Genomic DNA, 20,097 nt, shown 5'->3' with positions numbered 1-20,097 from the left:
GATGTGATTACAGATGATTTTCTTATAAAGCATTTATTAATGCCTTATTCTGCATGAGCATAAAATAGTAGATCCAGATATTGCAACAACTACCTTACTTATTATCAAAAAGCAGAAAATTAAGAGTTTAGTGAGGGGGAAATGTCTTAGTTAATAAGGAATATGTGTTGCCTAATCTAAAGTTTTATCTTGTTACCTACAGTATATGCTGAAATGTTCATGTCTTTTCCAGGGTTTCAAAGGTCACAGAGGGGAACCAGGACCCCCAGGGTCAAAGGTTAGTCAATGCCTATTAAAATTCATACCCAGGGATACAGTAAATCCGGTATTCTGAGATGGGGAACTACAGGACTAATACATGCTCCCTAAATCATGCAGAGACTTCATGTGTTCTTTTTAATAAATGCTGTCATGTCATGTTAGGGTGAAGATGGCAAACAGGGTGTTCCTGGACGTGAGGGTCCACCTGGGAAAGATGTGAGTAAATGCAATCTGTGTTGTGCAGAGGTCACTGTAAACCTGACCGCTGCGAGCAGATGGTGATGGGTTTTAATTGGTGTACTTCTTTTGCGCAGGGTAAAACCGGGCCAGCGGGGCCAGAGGGCATGAGAGGACCACGAGGAGAACCCGTGAGGAGGCTTTTGATGAACTTAAAATTAAATTGCAAAACAAAACAGCACCTGTGTGATTATTCGGCTGGGTCACTGTATTTTTTATTTTTTTTAGGGTCAGCCTGGAGAACCTGGACAAGCAGGCAAGCCTGGATCTCAAGGAAATCCTGTAAGTTTCATAGTATTGCGTCAATATGCATTACCATGTTGTTTAATGGACTGAGATCTGCATTTGCATTCACTTTTGCACCTTACAACAGCAAAAGCTTGTTTATCTATTAAAGCAGCGGTTCTCCATTCCAGTCCTCACGCCCCACTACTCTGCACATTTTGTACGTTTCTCTTATTGCTTCAGACGTCTGTTCTATTCGAACATAAGTGCCCTGCGAAGTGGACATCACAGGATATTCCGCCATGATTCCAGTTTAAAGCGAACGTATATGTTAAATTCAAAGTGCATTGAAATGTGCGAGACGTTAATTTAAATTGTAATTATTTACAGAAGTACACTTGTCCGTGTGCGGTTGTTGCACAAGGCAAATTCGTGAATGAATGTTCCTAAGTGAGGTAAACTAAAAACAGATTTCCCCTGCTCAGGGAGTAGGGAGCACTGAACACTGTGTAAAGACCATGTCAATGGGAACACATTTCATGCACGGTGCTCACTTCTAATGATCCTATTATCTGAATCAGGTCTGTTAACAAAGAGAGACATACAATATGTGCAGAGCAGTGGGGAGCGAAGAATGGAATTGAGAACTGCTGTATTAAAGCAAGGGTCCAGAGATCTCTAGGGGCCACAAAAGGAACATTTTGGAGAACAATGTCAGTTAAAGAAATATAAATAATCAAAATAATAATAAAAAATGCTGAATTTAATTGTACTTTCTAAAAAATGTTTGTTTCTTTCCAGATAAAATTTGGCACATTTTTATGCTATTTTTAATTCTTCAAAAGTGTCAGTAAAGGCTTATAAAAAAAAAAAAAAAAAAAAAAAAAAAAAAATATATATATATATATATATATATATTTTTTTTTAATAAGCCTTTACTATATATATATATATAATATTATGATTTCCACAGATTTAACTATTTTAACATGGATAATAATAAGAATTTTTTTTTGAGCACCAAAGCATTATATTTTAATGATCTGATGAAAATTCGGCTTTGCCACCATGTGAATTAATTACATGTTAAAATATATTAAAATAAATGTATACATTTACATTATATGTTATACACAGTATTGGCCTGAACTTTAAACCTATTAGTAATAATCAGAAAAAAAAACTAAATTGATGTAAATAATCAGTTTGTTTTATCATGTTCAGGGTCAGCTAGGGCACAAAGGTGAAACTGGAAGTCCAGGGTTACCCGGCTTCCAAGGTCCAAAAGGGCCATCGGTGAGTGGACATGTTGCTTTGGGACTTATGGGAATCTCAGTTTAATTAGTAAAGTTAAGCTTTTATAGTTGTACAAGCAAGCCTTGTAAATCTATAGAAGCTGAAAGCACTCTGTCCCAAGTGGATATGATCTTCCTGTCTATATTTACACTTGTGTTTTTCCCTCAGGGTCCATCTGGTCCAATGGGCCCAGAAGGCAAACAAGTGAGTGATGATTCATTAATATTATATCAACACTTTTTCATAATTTTTTTCAGCTTGCTATTTATTTTGTTTTTATTTTTAGGGCATGTCAGGAACACCAGGAGACAGAGGACAGAAGGGAGAAAAGGTATCTGTTCATCCACATATGTGCCTCTCAAATCAAATCAAAACTTACTGTGTTGCTCATTTTTGTAGGGGGATAATGGAATAAAAGGAGACAAAGGACCCGTTGGTGATCCGGGCGTTCCGGGTAACCCTGGGCCTCCCGGCAGGAAGGGTCACACAGGAATGATGGGCATGTCGGGTCCCCCAGGGGAAGTGGGTCCCTCTGGGCCCCCTGGTTCTCCAGGACAGCCGGGTCTCCCAGGTCTCAGAGTGAGTCTGCTTTAGTAGTTTTAATAGAAAGTGTGTGACGCTAATGATAATGAAAAGAGAATGAGGTCATTTCGATGTGTTTTAAGGGAGAGACGCCATCACTGGAACAAATGCGGCGGCTCATTCAAGAGGAACTCTCCAAACAGTTAGATGGTGAGATTCATTTGGCAAAGATGTTTTTGACCTACTTTGCTGTGTCTTTTTACATTTCCTAAACTTCCCGTTGATTTTCACAGAAAAGTTAGCTTACCTCATGGCTCAAATGCAGCCTGCACATATCAAGAGCTCAGTTGGGCGCCCTGGTCCACCTGGTCCGGCAGGTAAAGATGGACCTCCTGGCCGACAAGGACCAGCTGGAGAGCCTGGAATACCTGGACAAAATGGAGCAGAAGGACCCAGAGGTCCAGTTGGTCCTAAAGGTGCCACTAAACTAATTTCAGATTGTTACGTTACTTGATGTTTAACCTTTTAACACCCACCTACACTTTCTCTTTTCTTTTCCAGGTGAACGAGGTGCAAGAGGAGAAAAGGGAGAGGATGGTGTTGGACAGAGAGGAGAGCCTGGTCCAACTGGTCCCATGGGTAAGACCATTTGATCATCAGTGCTCAAGTTTGCATTGACTCAGATGACGTATTTGGATGAATCTCATGAAAACGGTCATGAAAAAGCTAAGTCCAACCTAAGGACCTTAAAGATTGCATTGAGATGAATATCCACCTTTAATGCTAATATTTAAAAATATTTTTATAAGAGAATATTTTCTTTTTTTTTTCATTCATGTAATGAGGATTTTGGAATGATAGTATTTATGCACTCTTTAATTTACTTTCATTTTTAACCCTTTTTGTTCTTTTATTTTGTAAAGTAATTTTAGATTGAAAAAATATATTTGTAAACATTTTTTTATTATGTTTTATTTCCACATTATAGTAATAAAAAAAAATATATATTTCTTGCCTTACTGTTGTGATGATTTGGATTAAAATGTACTTCTAAAATAAAAGTAATACCATAATGCAAAAGAGTAAAATGGTTTTATGAATAGCCCTTAATTTTATACAGTATAATAATTTATACTGTATAATAAAGTATAATAATAATATTTATTTGTATTTATTTAAAATGATAAAATATTTATACATTGTGGAATTATTTATTTATTCATATTAATAATATTTTATTTTTTTAAGTATTTATTTTTAAGTAATTTTAATACATAAAGAAATAAATAGACACAATTATAGATTGTGTCTATTTATGTGTCTATTTATGGATATCATTAATTGCGATTAATCGTTTGACAGCACTGATATACATATATATATATATATATTTGTATTTTTGTTATATATATAAATATATATACACACATATTTATATATATATATATATATATATAAATATATACACACACATATATATATATATATATATATATACATGCATGTATATATTTAAAAAAAAATGTGTTTACTATAAAAGATTTACTGTATGTGTGTGCATTTATGCATACATACATACATTCATACATACATACATATACTATGTAAACATGCTGAACAGCAGCTGAGACAGTATTTGCACCACAGGTCCTGCAGGTATGCCGGGATATGGAAAAGACGGTCTTCCTGGAGCCGCAGGTGCTCAGGGAGAGCCTGGTAATCCTGGTCCTCACGGTCAGCCCGGACCTTCTGGACCACCAGGGCAGTGTGACCCCTCACAATGTGCCTACTACGCCAGTCTGGCATCAAGACCTCACACCAAAAACGTCAAGGGGACTTAATTCACTCACTATCCTGGGCTAACACCTATTTATGAACTTGAACATTCAGTAAGCCAAGAATATGTTCTGTAACATCAGGAGAACTACAGAGTCTGAGGGATGAGTGAATGTGTGTGTGTGTGTGTGTGTTTATACGTGTGTTTGTCAGGCTTTTCACTACAGCTAATGTGTCCTATGTCACTTTTATTCCTGGGTTAAGCAACATTTCACACTTCAGGTTTTGAAAGTGTGTTGGCATGTAGCATTAGCCCTTTCAGCTCCGGGTTATGAAGTCCAGCTCGAGCAGGAATTGTTTAGCAAGTTATTAATCATAACATATATACAAGAAACACAACAACCCTACAGTTCTCTTTTTTTGCCCTTTGAAAAATCATGGAAAATGTATGTAATAGAGACCTACCTAATATATATATCGCCAGACTTTAAGAAACCATGGCAATTTTCTGGAAATTTCTACAGTGAATATACATTTTCATATTAAACTTTGAGTCATTACATTTTTTTATTATATTTTAAATATTTTCTCAATGAATCAGTTCACGAATTGTTCGAGGTTATTTAAAATTAAGTTTAAATTTCAGTGAAAATTCTTATCAATTAATAATAAATAGTTGCTTAAAAAAAAGTCACTGAAAAGAATTGCTCTAAAACAGTTTCAGATAGCAAAACATGCTAAATAGAGACACAAAAGAAGTCTGGGGAATTCTCTTCTTGGGTTTTATTGATGGAGCGCTCCGTTGCTCCGGGAGAACACAGCGGGACACTTTTCCACACATCAATAGGAAATCTCAATAAGGATCATCAGAGGTGATGGAGAAATGCATGTCTGCATTTGGTAAATAACTTTTTTTTTTAATTATTATTATTTTGGATCATTAAACTCGTGTTTGTGATGACTGAAAAGCAGCTGTTCAGTTCAGTGCCTGCTCGACTGGTTTGTCATAAAGGCTGTCACTGCATAAATACACATGACTGATGCCTCTTATAATGCATTTGTAATAGTTTTGTGCAGCACTTCTCTTCAAAACACCATTGTGTTGGTTATTATGGAAGTTCCGGAACACAAAGTCCTAGTTAAAGCAGTACTATCATTTGTGTCACTGAAGCGCTCAGATGGATCGATCCTGCAGATTGCTCCCCTGCGAGCTAATTAAAGCCATTGAAAGAGGAGAGACTGCTTCAAAACGAACTCTCTTCAGCCCACAAACACAGATGCAGTTCATCTTCAACAGACGGGCATTGTAGCATCAGTGAGGTCAACAATAGATTTATGTCAGAACATTGTAGTTGTTTTTGAGATCACGTAACAGAAATTGAAATATCCAAAAGAAACTAGATTGACTTTTTAGTCTTATCTGCCTAAATGTTCTTTTTTTCCCCTCCGTTCTTTGTTTTACTTTTCAGTGTTATTGCACAAGTATTACATAATATTATTATTTTTTATTAAATTGCTTTGACCCCTCTTTGTAGAGCTTTACCTTTTTTTTCTTTTTTTTTTTTGCAAAAGCTAATTTTATTTTATTTTATTTTATTTTATTTTATTTTATTTTATTTTATTTTATTTTATTTTATTTTATTTTATTTTATTTTATTTTATTTTATTTTATTTTTAGACATCAGAAATCATAAAGTTACTTTCCCCATAATTTTGCATGTTCTGTCTTTGCAGAGTGAGGTTTTTAAAGAGAGATCATGTGTGGAATTGAGCAAAATGGCTGAAATATCTTACAGCATCTTTAGTGGCTAAGAAGGATTTGAATATGTTTATTAATTATATTTTAATGCAAAACCAGACATGATACTGTATAGACTTGTTGTTTACCGTCTAATTCAATGACTATGATAAAGCTCTTAGTAATGAGTATATATAAACACTTTATAATAACTATTATTATTATTTTTTGTATTATTTTGTCCATCTATGCCCTGCCTTCAAGAATCACATTCAAGAGATAGGTTTTAATGATGTATTTGAAAAGCTAAGCTTATTACTGATGCAAATTTATGTAAATGAATGGTGCTTTTCTGATGCAGGCCAAAAAATATTTACTATGAGCTTTGCTATCATGTTGTCCTCCATTTTATTCGAATATAGCTGCTTTTTGACTTCATAGCATCCTGTTAGATTGGCTTCTTCAGGCCGGTAATGACTGTATTTGTTTTTCCATATCAATTTGCATTAATTTATTCTAATTAGGTGCAGGTGATGTAAAATAGTATAATTTATGCATGGTATAATCCACTTGTTTACACTGATTCTCTGGTGCTACAGTTACTCTTAATTAGGCTGATGTATGTGTGGGAGTGTGTGTGTGTGTGTGTGTGTGTGTGTGTGTTAATAAAGACTGGATCAGGTCCATTTACTAGAATCGGGTTCTTATTGTGAGGGGGAAAAAAGTTTATACCATATACAGTGCTCTTCAGTTATGAATTTACAAGTTTGCATGTTTTATTCCTGAAAAAAGAAAAGAAAAATGAACTAAACATGAATGATCAAATGTATTAACTAATCTAAAATGATTTTTTTGTTGAGATAGTCCATGTACATTTTGAGTTTTGAAAATGTTTCATTGGGGGAAAAAAAAAGATAATGCAATTTTCATATGTCTTCTTAAACAGTTTAATACTATATGGCTAATATTTTTAAGTGAGCTTCTTTTTCTTGAATGCTTCAAAATTCAGAATGATTTCCTTGAATGATCTTTATAAGTATCACAGTAATGCACTTACAATTGACTTGCAATAAGATTGCTAAAATCACTTATTGACAAATTGGATGGAAAACCTAGGCACTTTAATGACAATGCAGTCACATGATTTTAAACCCTATGTGAGTGGAGATTATTTAATTGTCATAGATGCTGTACACAGAGCCTGTATTGAACCTTAAACCATTATGTGCCAATAAAAGTGTCATTCTGGAATAGTTCCTTTTTTTTGTCAGTCGGTAATTCATTTAAAACCTTAAAAGATGTAGTCGACGACCAACTAGTTCAACCACTAATTTAAAAACAATTAAAATAAAACACTTGAATAGTAAAAACAGAATTAGTTTGTTTACCTGCATGTAATTAACTGTCATAACTGAAAAAATAAGGCTTCCTAAGACATAATAAATGCTTAAAAATGACTGTTGATAGGTGGTTAGATTTGTTTTCCAAAATAAATTTTAAGTAAACTGAAATAATATTAAATGAATTAATAATGTGTTTCTTCTTTCTGATTGTTTCTAAAAATGTGATCTAGTTACAAGTACTTCATTTTTGGAATCTGATTATGTAATCCAGATCGCATGAAATCTGGAACGTAACATAATCAGGCCTCCTAAAAAACATCAACAAAGAACAATTCTTGTGTGAGAAAACATTTCCTATAATAATATGGGGATCTTATCTATAGGTATAGTGACAGAAACCTCTTATTCAAGCTTTTCAGTATGAATAAACCGTTGCACGCTGATTGCATGGTGGTGAAAATCTTTTATTTCAAGCTGTTGTTGGATCACACAGTCGTTGGGTTAGTGTAGCTTAACATCTGGCACCATGTCTAAAATTGGTCTTTACAATCACATTTTCTGAAAAAAAAAACTAAAACAAAACAAAAAAAAAACAAAAAAAAAACCAACACTTGCAGAATTGCAATGTAGTGGTTTGTGTAGTGGCTTGTGTAACCAGTTTGTGACCCAAGAGCTGAAATGTCAATTTCCAATTAATTTATTTATCTGCAATTTACTGTAAACCTTTTAAAAGAACACATTTTCTTCTACTTTATGTACAAGGTACAACAATAAATCATGTGCACCGGATCCACCATCAGGAGCTACATCCGTATGTCTCTATACACCTGTCACGTTTGTTTCTCTCACCCTCCGCTCGCCATCTGAAGTCTCTTCAAGTTTGTCAGAGATGGACTACCTGATGATGACTGTGATGAAGGTTTCTATGTTTGTGTTCATGGACCCTTGATGTTGATGGACTTCTTCCCGCCAACCAGGTAAAGAGGCTGAGGCCTAAAGCAGTTTGAAGGATCACAAAGACCAGGGGCGCCCGGAGATCCTCTGGCTCCAGAGGTTCCAGGGGTTCCTGGCACACCAGCGTCTCCTCTGGCCCCGTCCTGACCGTCCTTACCGATGCCTGGCTTGCCAGCTGGTCCTGGTAGGGTTTTAAAAATGTTGACATAAGAAGTCAAAAATGATAGTACCATTTATGGTCTTCACAATGACTCATTTGTCTTTTGAAATGATGGTAAAGTACGATTAGCAGAAAGTTGAGGTTTAGCGTTTCATACCTTGCGGTCCGGGTTCTCCAGGAATTCCTGGAATTCCTATTCCGTTATCTCCCTTATCACCTTTTTGTCCTGCATCACCTAAACAAATACAGAAACAGAAAAATGATTGGACAAAGAAGTCAATCACATCATGACTCTCCATAGACAAAACCCAATCTAACATTATGGCACAGATTTATTTATATAGCACATTTCATAAACAACAATTCAAAGTGTTTTACAAGAAACAAACAAATAAATAAATAAAGACATAAAAAGATGCATTATATATTCAAAACAAAAAGTAATGACACAGACCTCATTTTTACATAATTTATGGTACTTCTATTATGTTAACATATGGCCCAGGTTATATACATGTGTATGTATATATATAAAGTAATAGTATGCAATGGCACCATGAGTTAGTTTTTATTGCGCCATGCTCCCATCTGCATAATTCATAAAGTGCATTTTTAATGCACAGTACAATCAGATGACTGGCTTTTAAACCGAGTGCATTTTCTGTGAAGATAACAGGCTTGTACTAATAGTGGAGTATTTATTCAGAAAAGGCTAGCACAGGTATTGCCGGGTGTTTGAGCTCTTGAAGCTCCGCCCTCTTCCCCCTATTTAAAGGGGAAGAGACGAAAATTATGCGTTTTGGCTCATACCCTAAAAGTGACAATTTTAACAAGCTATAAAAATGATCTGTAAAGTATTTTGAGTTAAAACTTTGCATGCACACTCTGGGGTCATCAGAGACTTATTTTACATCTTGTGAAAAGGGGCATAATAGGTCCCCTTTAAACCAATGATTAGTGGAATCAGCAGACATACATTCTGCATTTATAATCCTCAATAAACATGCTCTCATCCTCAGAGGTTCTGCAGAAATAACTGATGTAGATTGAGATGCTGTCGTGGGCTTTTCTAATGATCCTGTTATTGCTTCTCAATCTTTGTCTCATTAGCATACTCCTCGGCTCGCTGGCAATTAGCACCGACTGCACTCACTGTACAACAGCCTGCACTTGTGAGGACAAAAGAACTGCAGTGCTAGACATTCTAAAGACTGCTTCACTTCAGTTACCAGCGACTAATGGAAATCACCATACGCTCGCAGTTTTAGCCTGTAAATTCTGCCTGAGGCAAAATCCACTTATGAAATATTATAAAAACGGCTGATTCTTGCAAGGGGTATTCAGTTGTGCAGACTATGTGATGTTAAGGAAGTATCGCATACACCATCAGCATGATGTGGATTGCCAAAGAGGATGACTAGTAAGTGTTAAGGAAGCACGGTTTCATTGGGCGATAGTTTTAGAATTTTTATACTTTAATTTCTTTCAGTTAAAGTTTATTTTATTCCAAGTATACATAATAATAACCTCTCTCTCTCTCTCTCTCTCTCTCTCACACACACACACACACACACACACACACACACACACACACACACACACACACACACACACACACACACACACACACACACACACACACACACACACACACACACACACACACACGCACACACACACACACACACACACACACACAATGTTTGTTTCCTTTTTTTATTTAACATTTATTTATTATTATTCACATTTTGAAAGACTAATTAGCAGAACTTACCATTAATATTTAATGGTAAATTAATTCTATAATTAACTGACTAATGAGAAAATGAACAATAGATTTGACAAATTTTGACTTCATATATAATTAAACTAATTCTAAACTAGTGAAAAAATATGCTAATTAAACTTGCAAAACTAATGGACAAGACATTAAAAAACATGATGCAACTCTCCAGTCTGGACTACGTCACCTATCAGACAATCTAGACTGAGACTTAAGCTGAGCCTCAACTCAATATTTCATAGTTATGAGTGTTTAATCTTTAGAATTCATAGGCAGTAAAAAAACAAAAACAAATCATGTTTGCAATCAACGACTCCCCTAGAGCTCAGCTTTAATTGAGCAGACAGCAGAGCACTAACAGAAATATCAGAGGGAGTGAGATTCAAACTTATGGTACCTTTGGCTCCTGGTTTTCCAGGAAGACCGTAGTATCCTTGAGGCCCCTTGGGGCCCATGATTCCTCTGGGTCCGGCTTCTCCAGCGGGACCTGCTGGTCCCGCTGGTCCTGGTGGTCCCATGGGTCCTGGAGTTCCAGGGGCTCCAATGGCAAGAGGCTTCTTTGCTACTTCCTTCTTGTAGGCATCTAAATGTTCTGTTTGATACAAAACAATGCTATACTTTAGCTGCCATTGATAAAGAAAAATCAAGTTGATGCTGGCATTTTAAAGTGATTATTAACTAATAGAGATGTCATGCCTTCAACAACAGCTGAGCAAATCTCACGGATCTTCTCATCACTAATCTTAGGCGCCTATGAAATTAAATGGAGAACAACATCAGCAACAACTGCAGAGCAAGCATTTCCGGTCAGAGATGAACAATGTCACAAAGCATGCACTCACAGGTAGACCTCTGGGACCAGGGGGTCCAGATAGTCCTCGTTCCCCCTCCAGACCTCTGGCTCCCTGCGGTCCGGTCAGACCCTCATGACCTGGCTGTCCTGGACGACCATCAGCTCCTGTAGCTCCTCTCTGGCCTTTCTCTCCACGCTTAGATCAAACAGAGATATATATATGAAAAAGTAAAACATTTTGAACCTATTACTGATTTATTGTACCTATATGTATTTGTAAAGTATGTATTTTAGGAGAAAATGTTTGAATAAAATAAATTATTATAGGCAGATACCTTTCTGATTTATTTGTTTAAAGTTTCATGTATTTAAGGGTTCACTAATCAAATAATAATTGATAGATTAACTGTAAAAACAATGGTAAGATTCATTAACAAAAATAAATAAATAAATAATAGGTTGCAGCCCCTATATATATATATATATATATATATATATATATATATATATATATATATATATATATATATATGTATATATATATATATATATATATATATATATATATATATATATATATATATATATATGTATATATATATATATATATATATATATATATATATATATATAGTTATACATTTATGAGATGGTCTGCTATTTTTATTAGATGGTCTGCTATTTATTGTTGGTCTGCTACAATCTGAAATCCGACTTATATGAGTGTTTATGAATGATAGCATGCTTACCTCGCCCTTGATGCCAGGAATACCCGGAGGCCCCTGTGAACCATTATTAAAAACCATCACACTACTGTACACATACTGGAATATCATAATTAGAGGGTGTGACAGGTGTGCTGCTATAAATGTTGCGAACCTGATCACCCTTCACGCCTGGTTCTCCTGCAACACCTGGATCTCCCTGTAGAGCAATGAGAGAAAAAGATCAAATAAAATTACACAGTACTCAAACAAGTGCAGGAATCTAAACGCTCAATGAGTACTTTCTAATTTACCTCACTTCCTTTAGGACCAAGGAAACCCATCGGGCCCTAAAATAAAAAAAATATTGTTCATAATCATACACACACAACAGGTGATAATACGTTTCTGTATTATGCTTATTACAATGAACAATGAGCACACCTGGTCTCCTTTATGACCTGTGTGACCCTTGATTCCACGAGGGCCCATGAGTCCTTGGTCACCTTTATCTCCCTGAGGAAGTAGTCAAGATAAATAATTACAATGATAATCTATAATTGTACAGCACTTCACCAAATAATTGCCTTTTATTGGTGCTCATTCATGTACTCTAATTATGATAAATATAGAAAATGGTGTGTATAGCCATCCATTTTTTTTTATTCATTGAATGAGTTAGATATAATATTACACAAACATGTTTTGTATAATTATTATGCACAGTTAGTATTAGTTCATCACAAAAAAATTGATGCTGAAAATAGTACACTAAGGGTGAGTGACTGCATGCTTTTAAGCTAATATCGTCCAAGAGACTACAGTATGTAACAGAGTTTCTGCAGGTTTTATGAAAGAAAAATACTTTTTAAGATCAAAGAAAAAAAAATTATTCCTTTTATCTGCTATTATTTTAAATTTATTATAATAGAAAATCTGATCACACTGCACAAAAGTCATGTTCTTCCTCTATATTTCCTCATATTGACAAAATGACAAAATAAAGTCTTGTTTTCTGAGAAACAGATACAAATTAAAGGAGTTTATGATTAAAACAAGAACAAATATCTGCCAAATGGCTAAAGCAAAAAAGCAACTGAAAGGGAAACCAAGATTCCCTATCCACATTTTAAGCATGCATCAACTCACTTTATAGTGTTTAATTTCTCAGAAAACAAGACTTAATATGTTGAGTTTGCATCTTAAGTAAATGTATCTTTACTTAAGGATGTTTAGATATTTGCATTAGTAATCAGATCAAAACTACTGTATTATTTTTTTTGCAGTGTATGCGATATTTGATTCCAAGACCATGAATATAAGCCTTTCAGGTCCAATTTAAGACCTTTCAGCCCTTTGTTTGTGAAAGGGAAATTAAGACTTTTAAAACCTTTTTAAGACTTGCAAAAACCACAAGTTGTAGCTTTTAGATGTTTTTAGCCTAAACACAACAACACTGAATCTAAAGGAAAAAATAAATAAATGAGTAAATAAATAAATTGTTTATGGTTACTAAATGTATTATTTAGCTAAATGTTAGAACTTAACTGTGCACGTATGCAAAAAAACAATACACAATTTATTTATTTTTTTATTTTTATTTTTTACTTGCACACTATTTGTTTACATATACTGTCTTTCCCATCTCCAGCACAGTATATTTGTGGTGCATAGTATACTGTAAGTATGCAAATTGGGACGCAACCATTATATTTACATTAAGTCATTTAGTAGACGCTTTTATCCTAAACAATTTACTGTACAAATGAGGACAATGGAAGCAATTATAATAGAATAAATAAAAAGAAAACACATTTTGTTAATTGTATGATGAAAACAAAACAAATAGAGTACAAATAGATTAGAGAAGCTAGTGTTAGTTTATTTAATATTATTATTATTATTATTATTATTATTTTAAGAAAACAAGGAGTTAGTAAATGTGCAAGTTTTTTTTTTTTAAGAACAGAATGAGAATAGAGAGTGCTAGATTTAGAGGGTCAAATAATGATGGAAGAGATGTGTTTTTAGCTGATTCTTGAAGATGGCTAAGGACTTGGATTGAGTTGGGCAGGTCATTCCACCAGGAGAGAACATTTAATTTAAAAGTCTGTGAAACTGATTTGGTGCCTCTTTGGGATGGCAAAATAGAGTGATGTTCACTTGCAGAATGCAAGCTTCTAGAGGGACCATAAGACTGAAGTAATGAATTTAGGTAAAGGGAAAATTAAATATCCATTAAAGATCCATAATCAGACCAACAGTCCAACCCACCTGGATACCTTGTGGGCCCACTGGACCGGCTGGACCCTGTTTTCCTGGTTCACCCTGAGGAAGGAAGTTTGTTGATTAATTGAATTGATTAAGAAATTACTTTTAATTGCAATCTAACCAATTGTAACCAATGCAAAAAATTCAAGAAATTAAAAAAGAAAAAAAAACCTATTTGTTTATATGTTCAAATTATGCTTTAATTACAGTGGCTCCTTTGGCTCCTGGAGTTCCATCTTCTCCTGGTGGTCCAAGTGCTCCCTAAATATAAAATGAACACATAACAAAATATAACAATGTCTTAAATGTATACACAGACAAAACGCTAATGTAATAATACTTACATCTTTACCAGGAAGCCCAACTGGACCAGTTGGTCCTACAGTGCCAGTTTCACCCTGTAAAAGAGAAAGCCATTGCTTGTCGTGCATCACAGTTTTGAAATTTAAATGAGATTCAGCATATTTCATTTTTATGCAAATTAAGTCGTACCTTCTGGCCTGCAGGCCCCACGAGTCCCGGTTTTCCTTGTAAACCCTACATTTGAGATGCAGCATTGTTTAGCCAAGGTGAGTTGCAGATTAGAAGCGAGTGGAAATCACCTTGTTTAAAGTTTGTTGGTGTCAGTATACACACACCCTCAGGTAAATTCAGTGTTTACTGTATAGCAGGCAAACCCTCATTTACTGTAACAGCATTCAGAGTAGCAGCAGCAGCTTTGAGAATCATATCAGGAAAAGCACAGCAGAATAACATAAAACATATGCACATGCTGATTAACTCACTGGAATTCCCACAATTCCTCTGACACCAATGGCTCCTGACAGACCTGGCTCTCCCTGTCAAGCAGACCGCAAAATCTCAAATTCCTCTTCAGTTTTTATCATTGAACAAATCGGATTTGGGAATCATATTGTCACAAAAACAATATGCATTTTAAGAATCAAAGATGAAAAAATTCAGTATCATAAAAACTAGATATACACTGCATTCATACATTCTGGATTTTATGCATTATCATGAAAATGATCATCATAACTCACCTTCTCTCCTGGAGCTCCTAGTGCTCCATCAGATCCATGCTTTCCTGGCTCACCCTACGAATAAATAATCTTCATCATCATTAAAGCTGACATTTCAGATAACTCTTCCAGCACCATTTCATAATTATTCCAGTGATGGTGAATATGAAGCATACATCTGATGAATCAGTCACTCACAGTGTCACCCTTGGCTCCAGAAGCTCCTTTCTCTCCCGGTGCACCAATCGCACCCTAAAACAACATATTAGACAGAAACAAGGTACTTGTAACAAGGTTTGTTTTTGAGTAGGGTAGATCATATGGACCGCAATAACTCACATCGTCTCCTTTAGGCCCAGGATGCCCCTGTCGCCCTCTAATGCCTTCAACACCCTGTTAAGACATACACATATTCATATTATTGAATATTATATTTTTAAACTGTATAAATCATAAAACCGAGAATAGAGTATAACACACAGGCTAGCTCTTAAATCATGTTTTCTAAGCTATAAGCTCCGTTGTAAATTTCCACTAGGCTGGTTTGCTGTACATTCTCTTCTCATAAACATCCGATAAATAAAATACTTAAAACCTCTGTATTTTGATACCAGACTAGAAAAAAAAAATCAATCAATGAACTACAGCTCACGTACTGGTGATCCTGGTGGTCCTGTAGGTCCTGGGATCCCGTTGAATCCAGGAGGACCCTGCAGACGTACAGTAGAACACACAGGCTAGCTCTTATAATATATATCTGCATATCTGCTCACAGAGCAGTTTTACAACAACTGCAGACATTATTCATAGAGTTTTAAACTAATGTAATCATTATTACGTGCACTGATCAGACTCAAGGATATTGCTCTGTAAGCATTCCTCTCACTCTTCCCTCGTCTGCTTCAGATGAAGATGTTTTAAGTCTTACCCGATCTCCTTTATCACCATGAGGTCCAGTGAATCCGATTGGCCCTCGCTGACCCTGCATGCAAATTTGTTCTTTTATATATATTTTTTTTTTTTCAATACTTGTTTTGTGTATAGTGCTTAGACAGTATTTAATGCAAACACAATCATGCCAATATAATTCTTTAAGTTGACACTGATATTCTCGGTCACGGAAAATATTGAAAACTGTTATGCAAAAACAAATAAACAGATTGTCATACATCATCTCCTGGACGTCCAGGAGGACCTTGCTCTCCGGCAGCCCCTCGCTCACCCTGTTAATAAAGAAGAAAATGCTTATGGAGTTTATTGATTTAAAGCTCAGGAGAGCTTGTTTATCATGGTTTCTTGATTTTTATCATTCTTAAGAAGTTTTTAAAAGCAAACTTACCTTTTCACCTTGGGTACCTGGCACACCATCCAGACCGGGAAGACCTCGATGTCCCTGGAAGAGAGATTCAATTAAATAATACATTCACTCATTAGAAAAGTAGCTGGTTTGGCTGTTGGCCAAAAAAAAATTTTTCAGTGAGCAACATGATGTATAGCTGCACCAGAAATCACATTTAGTCTTTCTGCAACAAAGCCGTAAATGGAACATTTAAAGAGATTGTTATAGTTTGTTTTCAATCAGTTTTTTATTTATTTAAATCAATACTTCAATTTCTTAAATTTTTATATTTTAACTTAACTTTTGCTTTCTGGCTCATTTCTAAGTCAAAGTTGAATCCTTAGGGTCGGGGACTCACCTTCATCCCCGGCAGACCAGGCAGTCCCTGCGGTCCAGCTGGACATGTTGTCTGGCACTGCTAGCAAAATAAGACACACACACGCATCAGGTCTATTCAGCATCAACTGTAGCATCAGACAGGAAGTGAAGAACAACACACAACCAGCCTGGAGCTCACCAGAGACATGCAAACCGAGCACTGAAGGTTTCAGATGAGGGAGCACAACAGACACTGCAACCGACTGCCAACTCTTTTGATGAGCCAGTGACAAATCATAAGGGCTGGTTATTGAGATATATTTCACGATTCTATTAAATTTCAATCTCAGATCAATTTGATTCAATATTGATTCATTTGGGTATCAGCAATCAGGTACAGTAATTATCAATTTTGCTTTTCATGAAAAAAAAAAAAAACTCAACTAATGCTATTTTAAAGTACAACTTAATTGTAAACAAACATTTAAACAGTCAAGTTAGTTTTTTTATTTTTATAAATGTTTATATTTTTAATCATTAAATAAGTAAGAATATATGTAATAAAGAATACATATTTAGCAAAATGCTCTTTTCTACACTTCATTTTTCGAACTATCAAGTTTATGTACGCTGAACGCTTTTTCTGAGGTAAATGTATCATGTGACATTTTTTAGAAGCTGTTTCACTGATGTATTTTTTGCAGCTGAACTCTGATTGAGCGATTACATGAGACATAATCCATTTTGGTAAGTTATACTGTTTCAATATGTTCTTTTTATTCATGTTCTTTTGGTGCTTTAAGTGGCGTTAAAGAGGAAGATGTTCTGTTCACATGTCACCAGAAGTGAGGCGCTACAGGGATCTGTCACGCCACATTAAAGTACGCCAAATCATTATTTATTATATTAAAGTATAAGTATAACAGTATAGATTGATTATTTTTGGATTTAAGAATCAATATCGCTTCATTCAAATGAGAATCAGTTAAAATCGAGAATTCGATATTTTCAGCCCTTAAATTTGTAGAGCAGATATAGAGCACGTTGACATGTTCCAAGTTCCACTTCCACATGTCGCATACTCTATCTTTTTGCGTTTTAAGATCTGGGTCTGATATGCAGGTTCTGTGTGTCCATGTGAAACATGGATATTATTAAAATCTAACAAGCACTCACAGTCTCCCCACTTCCCTCAGGGTTCCCAGCACCTTGTGGTCCCTACGGACAGCAGAATGACAGCGGTGTAGTTTAGATTCAGAGACACACACTCAAGCAAAGCCTCAAACATTACAGCGGTCAGAACAGATCTGTGCAAAAGCGCTGCATTAGTTTTAAACCCTCCGAAAGCCAACAGAAGTCACCTGATCCAATTAAGTAAGGGTTAACAGAAGGGACAATAAGCCTCAAAACATCTTAGAATGTCTAAAACAAAAGTGAACTTGAATGTATAAGAGACAACAATAGCAAACCTTCAGCCACAATTATATTATAATTGTTTTGGTCTGTATCTTAGAGTGTACGTTTAGTAACTTGAATGTTAATGTTCCAACAAAAGGTTCACTTTTTAAACAAATCACACCCCATGTACACGTATATATACCCATTTATGTAAACATATACTATGCATATATGTAAATGAACGCTACATATGTATATATTTAGAGTAAATTGAATTAAACTAATTCTAGTAGTTGTGTCTTGTAAGTTAGTAAGAAAGCATTTGAAATATGTAAAATGCTATAATTGGTAGAAGTCAATGAATTCGGTCATACTGCTGGTCCTGGAGGTCCTGGTGGGCCTGGTGGTCCTGGAAGCCCAATTCCTCCTCTTGGTCCAGGAGGACCCTGGAAAATCCAATACAATAAAGAACACTTTAATTCAGGTACCAGAAACAATCAACATACAGTAGCTACAATAACAAGATTAAGAATGAAGACGTATATCTAATGCCAAATTCACACTGCAAATGTGGCAAAGAAGCACTTCGGAAGTGGCTTTTAGTTATCTTTACACAGATTGTTTAATGCAGCTCAGAGGTGACATGAATGCATTTACACACCAATGATAACTATATACTTTAATACTAGGGCCTGAAGTGGGTCAGAGCAGGCATAATTTAGCCTGACTTTTAGCATTACATCTTCTGAGCAGGCACAGAGCAGCCTTAACTCTCTGTGCTTAGTTGTCTAAAGATTCCTTTATGTGTGTCTTAGTGCATTGTGTGCCATTTCGAAATGAATTCTGACCTCTGGTCCAATGTTTCCCTCATCTCCTGGAGTACCAGGCTTCCCTGGGGTTCCCTGCATGAGTGGAAAACAGTGTTCAAAAGTGAAAATGTCAAATTAAAAGTTGAGAGTGAGACAAATTAAAGTAAGAACAGGTTTTTCATGTACCGGAGGCCCAACAGTCTCTTGTCCCTAGAAGAAAGAAAACGTAAGAGTCAAATCTTTAAAATGAATTAATTTGTCTTAAAAAAGGCATTACAAAAGCATTATTTACTTTGCCAGTAAATACAATTAAAAAAAGACAAGAAACAGTAAGACAACACAATATCAACGGAATACAAATACAAATGATTTGACACTTTGACAATATACTCACAGGGGGTCCAGCAGGTCCAGGGAAACCAGGGAGACCCTACAAATTAAAGTTTTTCAGGTTTTTAAAGAGTTTCTTATGCTCATCAAGGCTGTATCTATTTGATCAAAACTTACTCATTAATTATTTAGCTGCACATTATGCAGAATAACTTTGCATTGCATTACATTATTGTAGAATTATTGTTTTTTAAGATATCTTACTCTTTCTCCCACCAGTCCTCGTGGTCCCATGGGGCCCATTGGTCCCTACACACATATAAAAAGATTAGCATTTAGCATAATGAAATACTACAGTTTGTGTGACACTGATGTGTAAATCTGTCAAATATTGAGTGTATTGTTGGTTTATGTTGTGTTGTTAAATGTTAACGGTCATGTGTCTCCGTACTGACCATTGGTCCCGGAGTCCCCTGCAGTCCCCTCAGTCCTGGCAGTCCAATCTCTCCTCGATCTCCTTTACTGCCCTAAAACACACAAACAGCTTTATCATCATTCAGCATCAACTGCAGCCGTTGCTAAGATACAGCAGGTCTGTGCTAATGTAATTAGCCATGCTGGACTCCTCTGACAGGACCAGAGTCAGATCTGAGCAGCGTTTAACCTATTTATGACACACCAGATGATGGTGCAATTCAACCACGCGTTCTCTTAATAGATATTGACACAGGAAGCTGGACTGATTCAGTGGGTTTCAGATCTGGCAACCTGTAAGCGTATTTTCTAAAAAGGAGTTATAATACAAAACTTTTTATTGG

At 35.5% G+C, this 20,097-nt stretch overlaps 2 protein-coding genes across 5 annotated transcripts in view; one reads left to right on the top strand and one right to left on the bottom strand.

Annotated features, from left to right (window-relative positions):
• The window catches only part of LOC132145097 (collagen alpha-1(XXII) chain-like), a 51,454-nt gene extending 46,527 nt beyond the window's left edge, over nucleotides 1-4,927 (top strand). The window contains exons 54-65 of the mRNA XM_059555829.1: nucleotides 233-277; nucleotides 424-477; nucleotides 576-629; nucleotides 727-780; nucleotides 1,948-2,019; nucleotides 2,188-2,223; nucleotides 2,306-2,350; nucleotides 2,419-2,598; nucleotides 2,685-2,751; nucleotides 2,835-3,017; nucleotides 3,103-3,180; nucleotides 4,189-4,927. Coding sequence (XP_059411812.1) covers nucleotides 233-277; nucleotides 424-477; nucleotides 576-629; nucleotides 727-780; nucleotides 1,948-2,019; nucleotides 2,188-2,223; nucleotides 2,306-2,350; nucleotides 2,419-2,598; nucleotides 2,685-2,751; nucleotides 2,835-3,017; nucleotides 3,103-3,180; nucleotides 4,189-4,382 — 1,062 coding nt within the window. The 3' untranslated portion in view covers nucleotides 4,383-4,927. The remainder of the gene's footprint in view (nucleotides 1-232; nucleotides 278-423; nucleotides 478-575; nucleotides 630-726; nucleotides 781-1,947; nucleotides 2,020-2,187; nucleotides 2,224-2,305; nucleotides 2,351-2,418; nucleotides 2,599-2,684; nucleotides 2,752-2,834; nucleotides 3,018-3,102; nucleotides 3,181-4,188) is intronic.
• A 2,914-nt stretch (nucleotides 4,928-7,841) lies between these two features.
• Nucleotides 7,842-20,097, bottom strand: part of LOC132145081 (collagen alpha-3(IX) chain-like) — a 37,436-nt gene continuing 25,180 nt past the window's right edge. For 2 of the 4 annotated variants that reach the window (XM_059555797.1, XM_059555799.1), the window contains 29 exons: nucleotides 19,735-19,806; nucleotides 19,544-19,588; nucleotides 19,344-19,379; nucleotides 19,136-19,159; nucleotides 18,989-19,042; nucleotides 18,515-18,586; nucleotides 17,919-17,960; nucleotides 16,783-16,842; nucleotides 16,425-16,478; nucleotides 16,255-16,308; nucleotides 16,014-16,067; nucleotides 15,742-15,795; nucleotides 15,425-15,478; nucleotides 15,284-15,337; nucleotides 15,107-15,160; nucleotides 14,849-14,902; nucleotides 14,556-14,600; nucleotides 14,408-14,461; nucleotides 14,271-14,324; nucleotides 14,067-14,120; nucleotides 12,237-12,308; nucleotides 12,107-12,142; nucleotides 11,968-12,012; nucleotides 11,838-11,870; nucleotides 11,138-11,284; nucleotides 10,992-11,046; nucleotides 10,693-10,887; nucleotides 8,670-8,747; nucleotides 7,842-8,533 (listed from right to left, as the gene is read on the bottom strand). In XM_059555797.1, coding sequence (XP_059411780.1) covers nucleotides 8,334-8,533; nucleotides 8,670-8,747; nucleotides 10,693-10,887; nucleotides 10,992-11,046; nucleotides 11,138-11,284; nucleotides 11,838-11,870; nucleotides 11,968-12,012; nucleotides 12,107-12,142; nucleotides 12,237-12,308; nucleotides 14,067-14,120; nucleotides 14,271-14,324; nucleotides 14,408-14,461; nucleotides 14,556-14,600; nucleotides 14,849-14,902; nucleotides 15,107-15,160; nucleotides 15,284-15,337; nucleotides 15,425-15,478; nucleotides 15,742-15,795; nucleotides 16,014-16,067; nucleotides 16,255-16,308; nucleotides 16,425-16,478; nucleotides 16,783-16,842; nucleotides 17,919-17,960; nucleotides 18,515-18,586; nucleotides 18,989-19,042; nucleotides 19,136-19,159; nucleotides 19,344-19,379; nucleotides 19,544-19,588; nucleotides 19,735-19,806 — 1,905 coding nt within the window. In that variant the 3' untranslated portion in view covers nucleotides 7,842-8,333. The remainder of the gene's footprint in view (nucleotides 8,534-8,669; nucleotides 8,748-10,692; nucleotides 10,888-10,991; nucleotides 11,047-11,137; nucleotides 11,285-11,837; nucleotides 11,871-11,967; nucleotides 12,013-12,106; nucleotides 12,143-12,236; nucleotides 12,309-14,066; nucleotides 14,121-14,270; nucleotides 14,325-14,407; nucleotides 14,462-14,555; nucleotides 14,601-14,848; nucleotides 14,903-15,106; nucleotides 15,161-15,283; nucleotides 15,338-15,424; nucleotides 15,479-15,741; nucleotides 15,796-16,013; nucleotides 16,068-16,254; nucleotides 16,309-16,424; nucleotides 16,479-16,782; nucleotides 16,843-17,918; nucleotides 17,961-18,514; nucleotides 18,587-18,988; nucleotides 19,043-19,135; nucleotides 19,160-19,343; nucleotides 19,380-19,543; nucleotides 19,589-19,734; nucleotides 19,807-20,097) is intronic. The other 2 variants (XM_059555798.1, XM_059555800.1) reach the window with 2 other exon arrangements.

The sequence above is a fragment of the Carassius carassius genome, chromosome 8 (assembly GCF_963082965.1).
Source record: "Carassius carassius chromosome 8, fCarCar2.1, whole genome shotgun sequence".
NCBI lineage: Eukaryota > Metazoa > Chordata > Actinopteri > Cypriniformes > Cyprinidae > Carassius > Carassius carassius.
The sequence above is the reverse complement of the archived record's forward strand: the minus strand, read 5'-3'. Positions and strand labels throughout refer to the sequence as shown.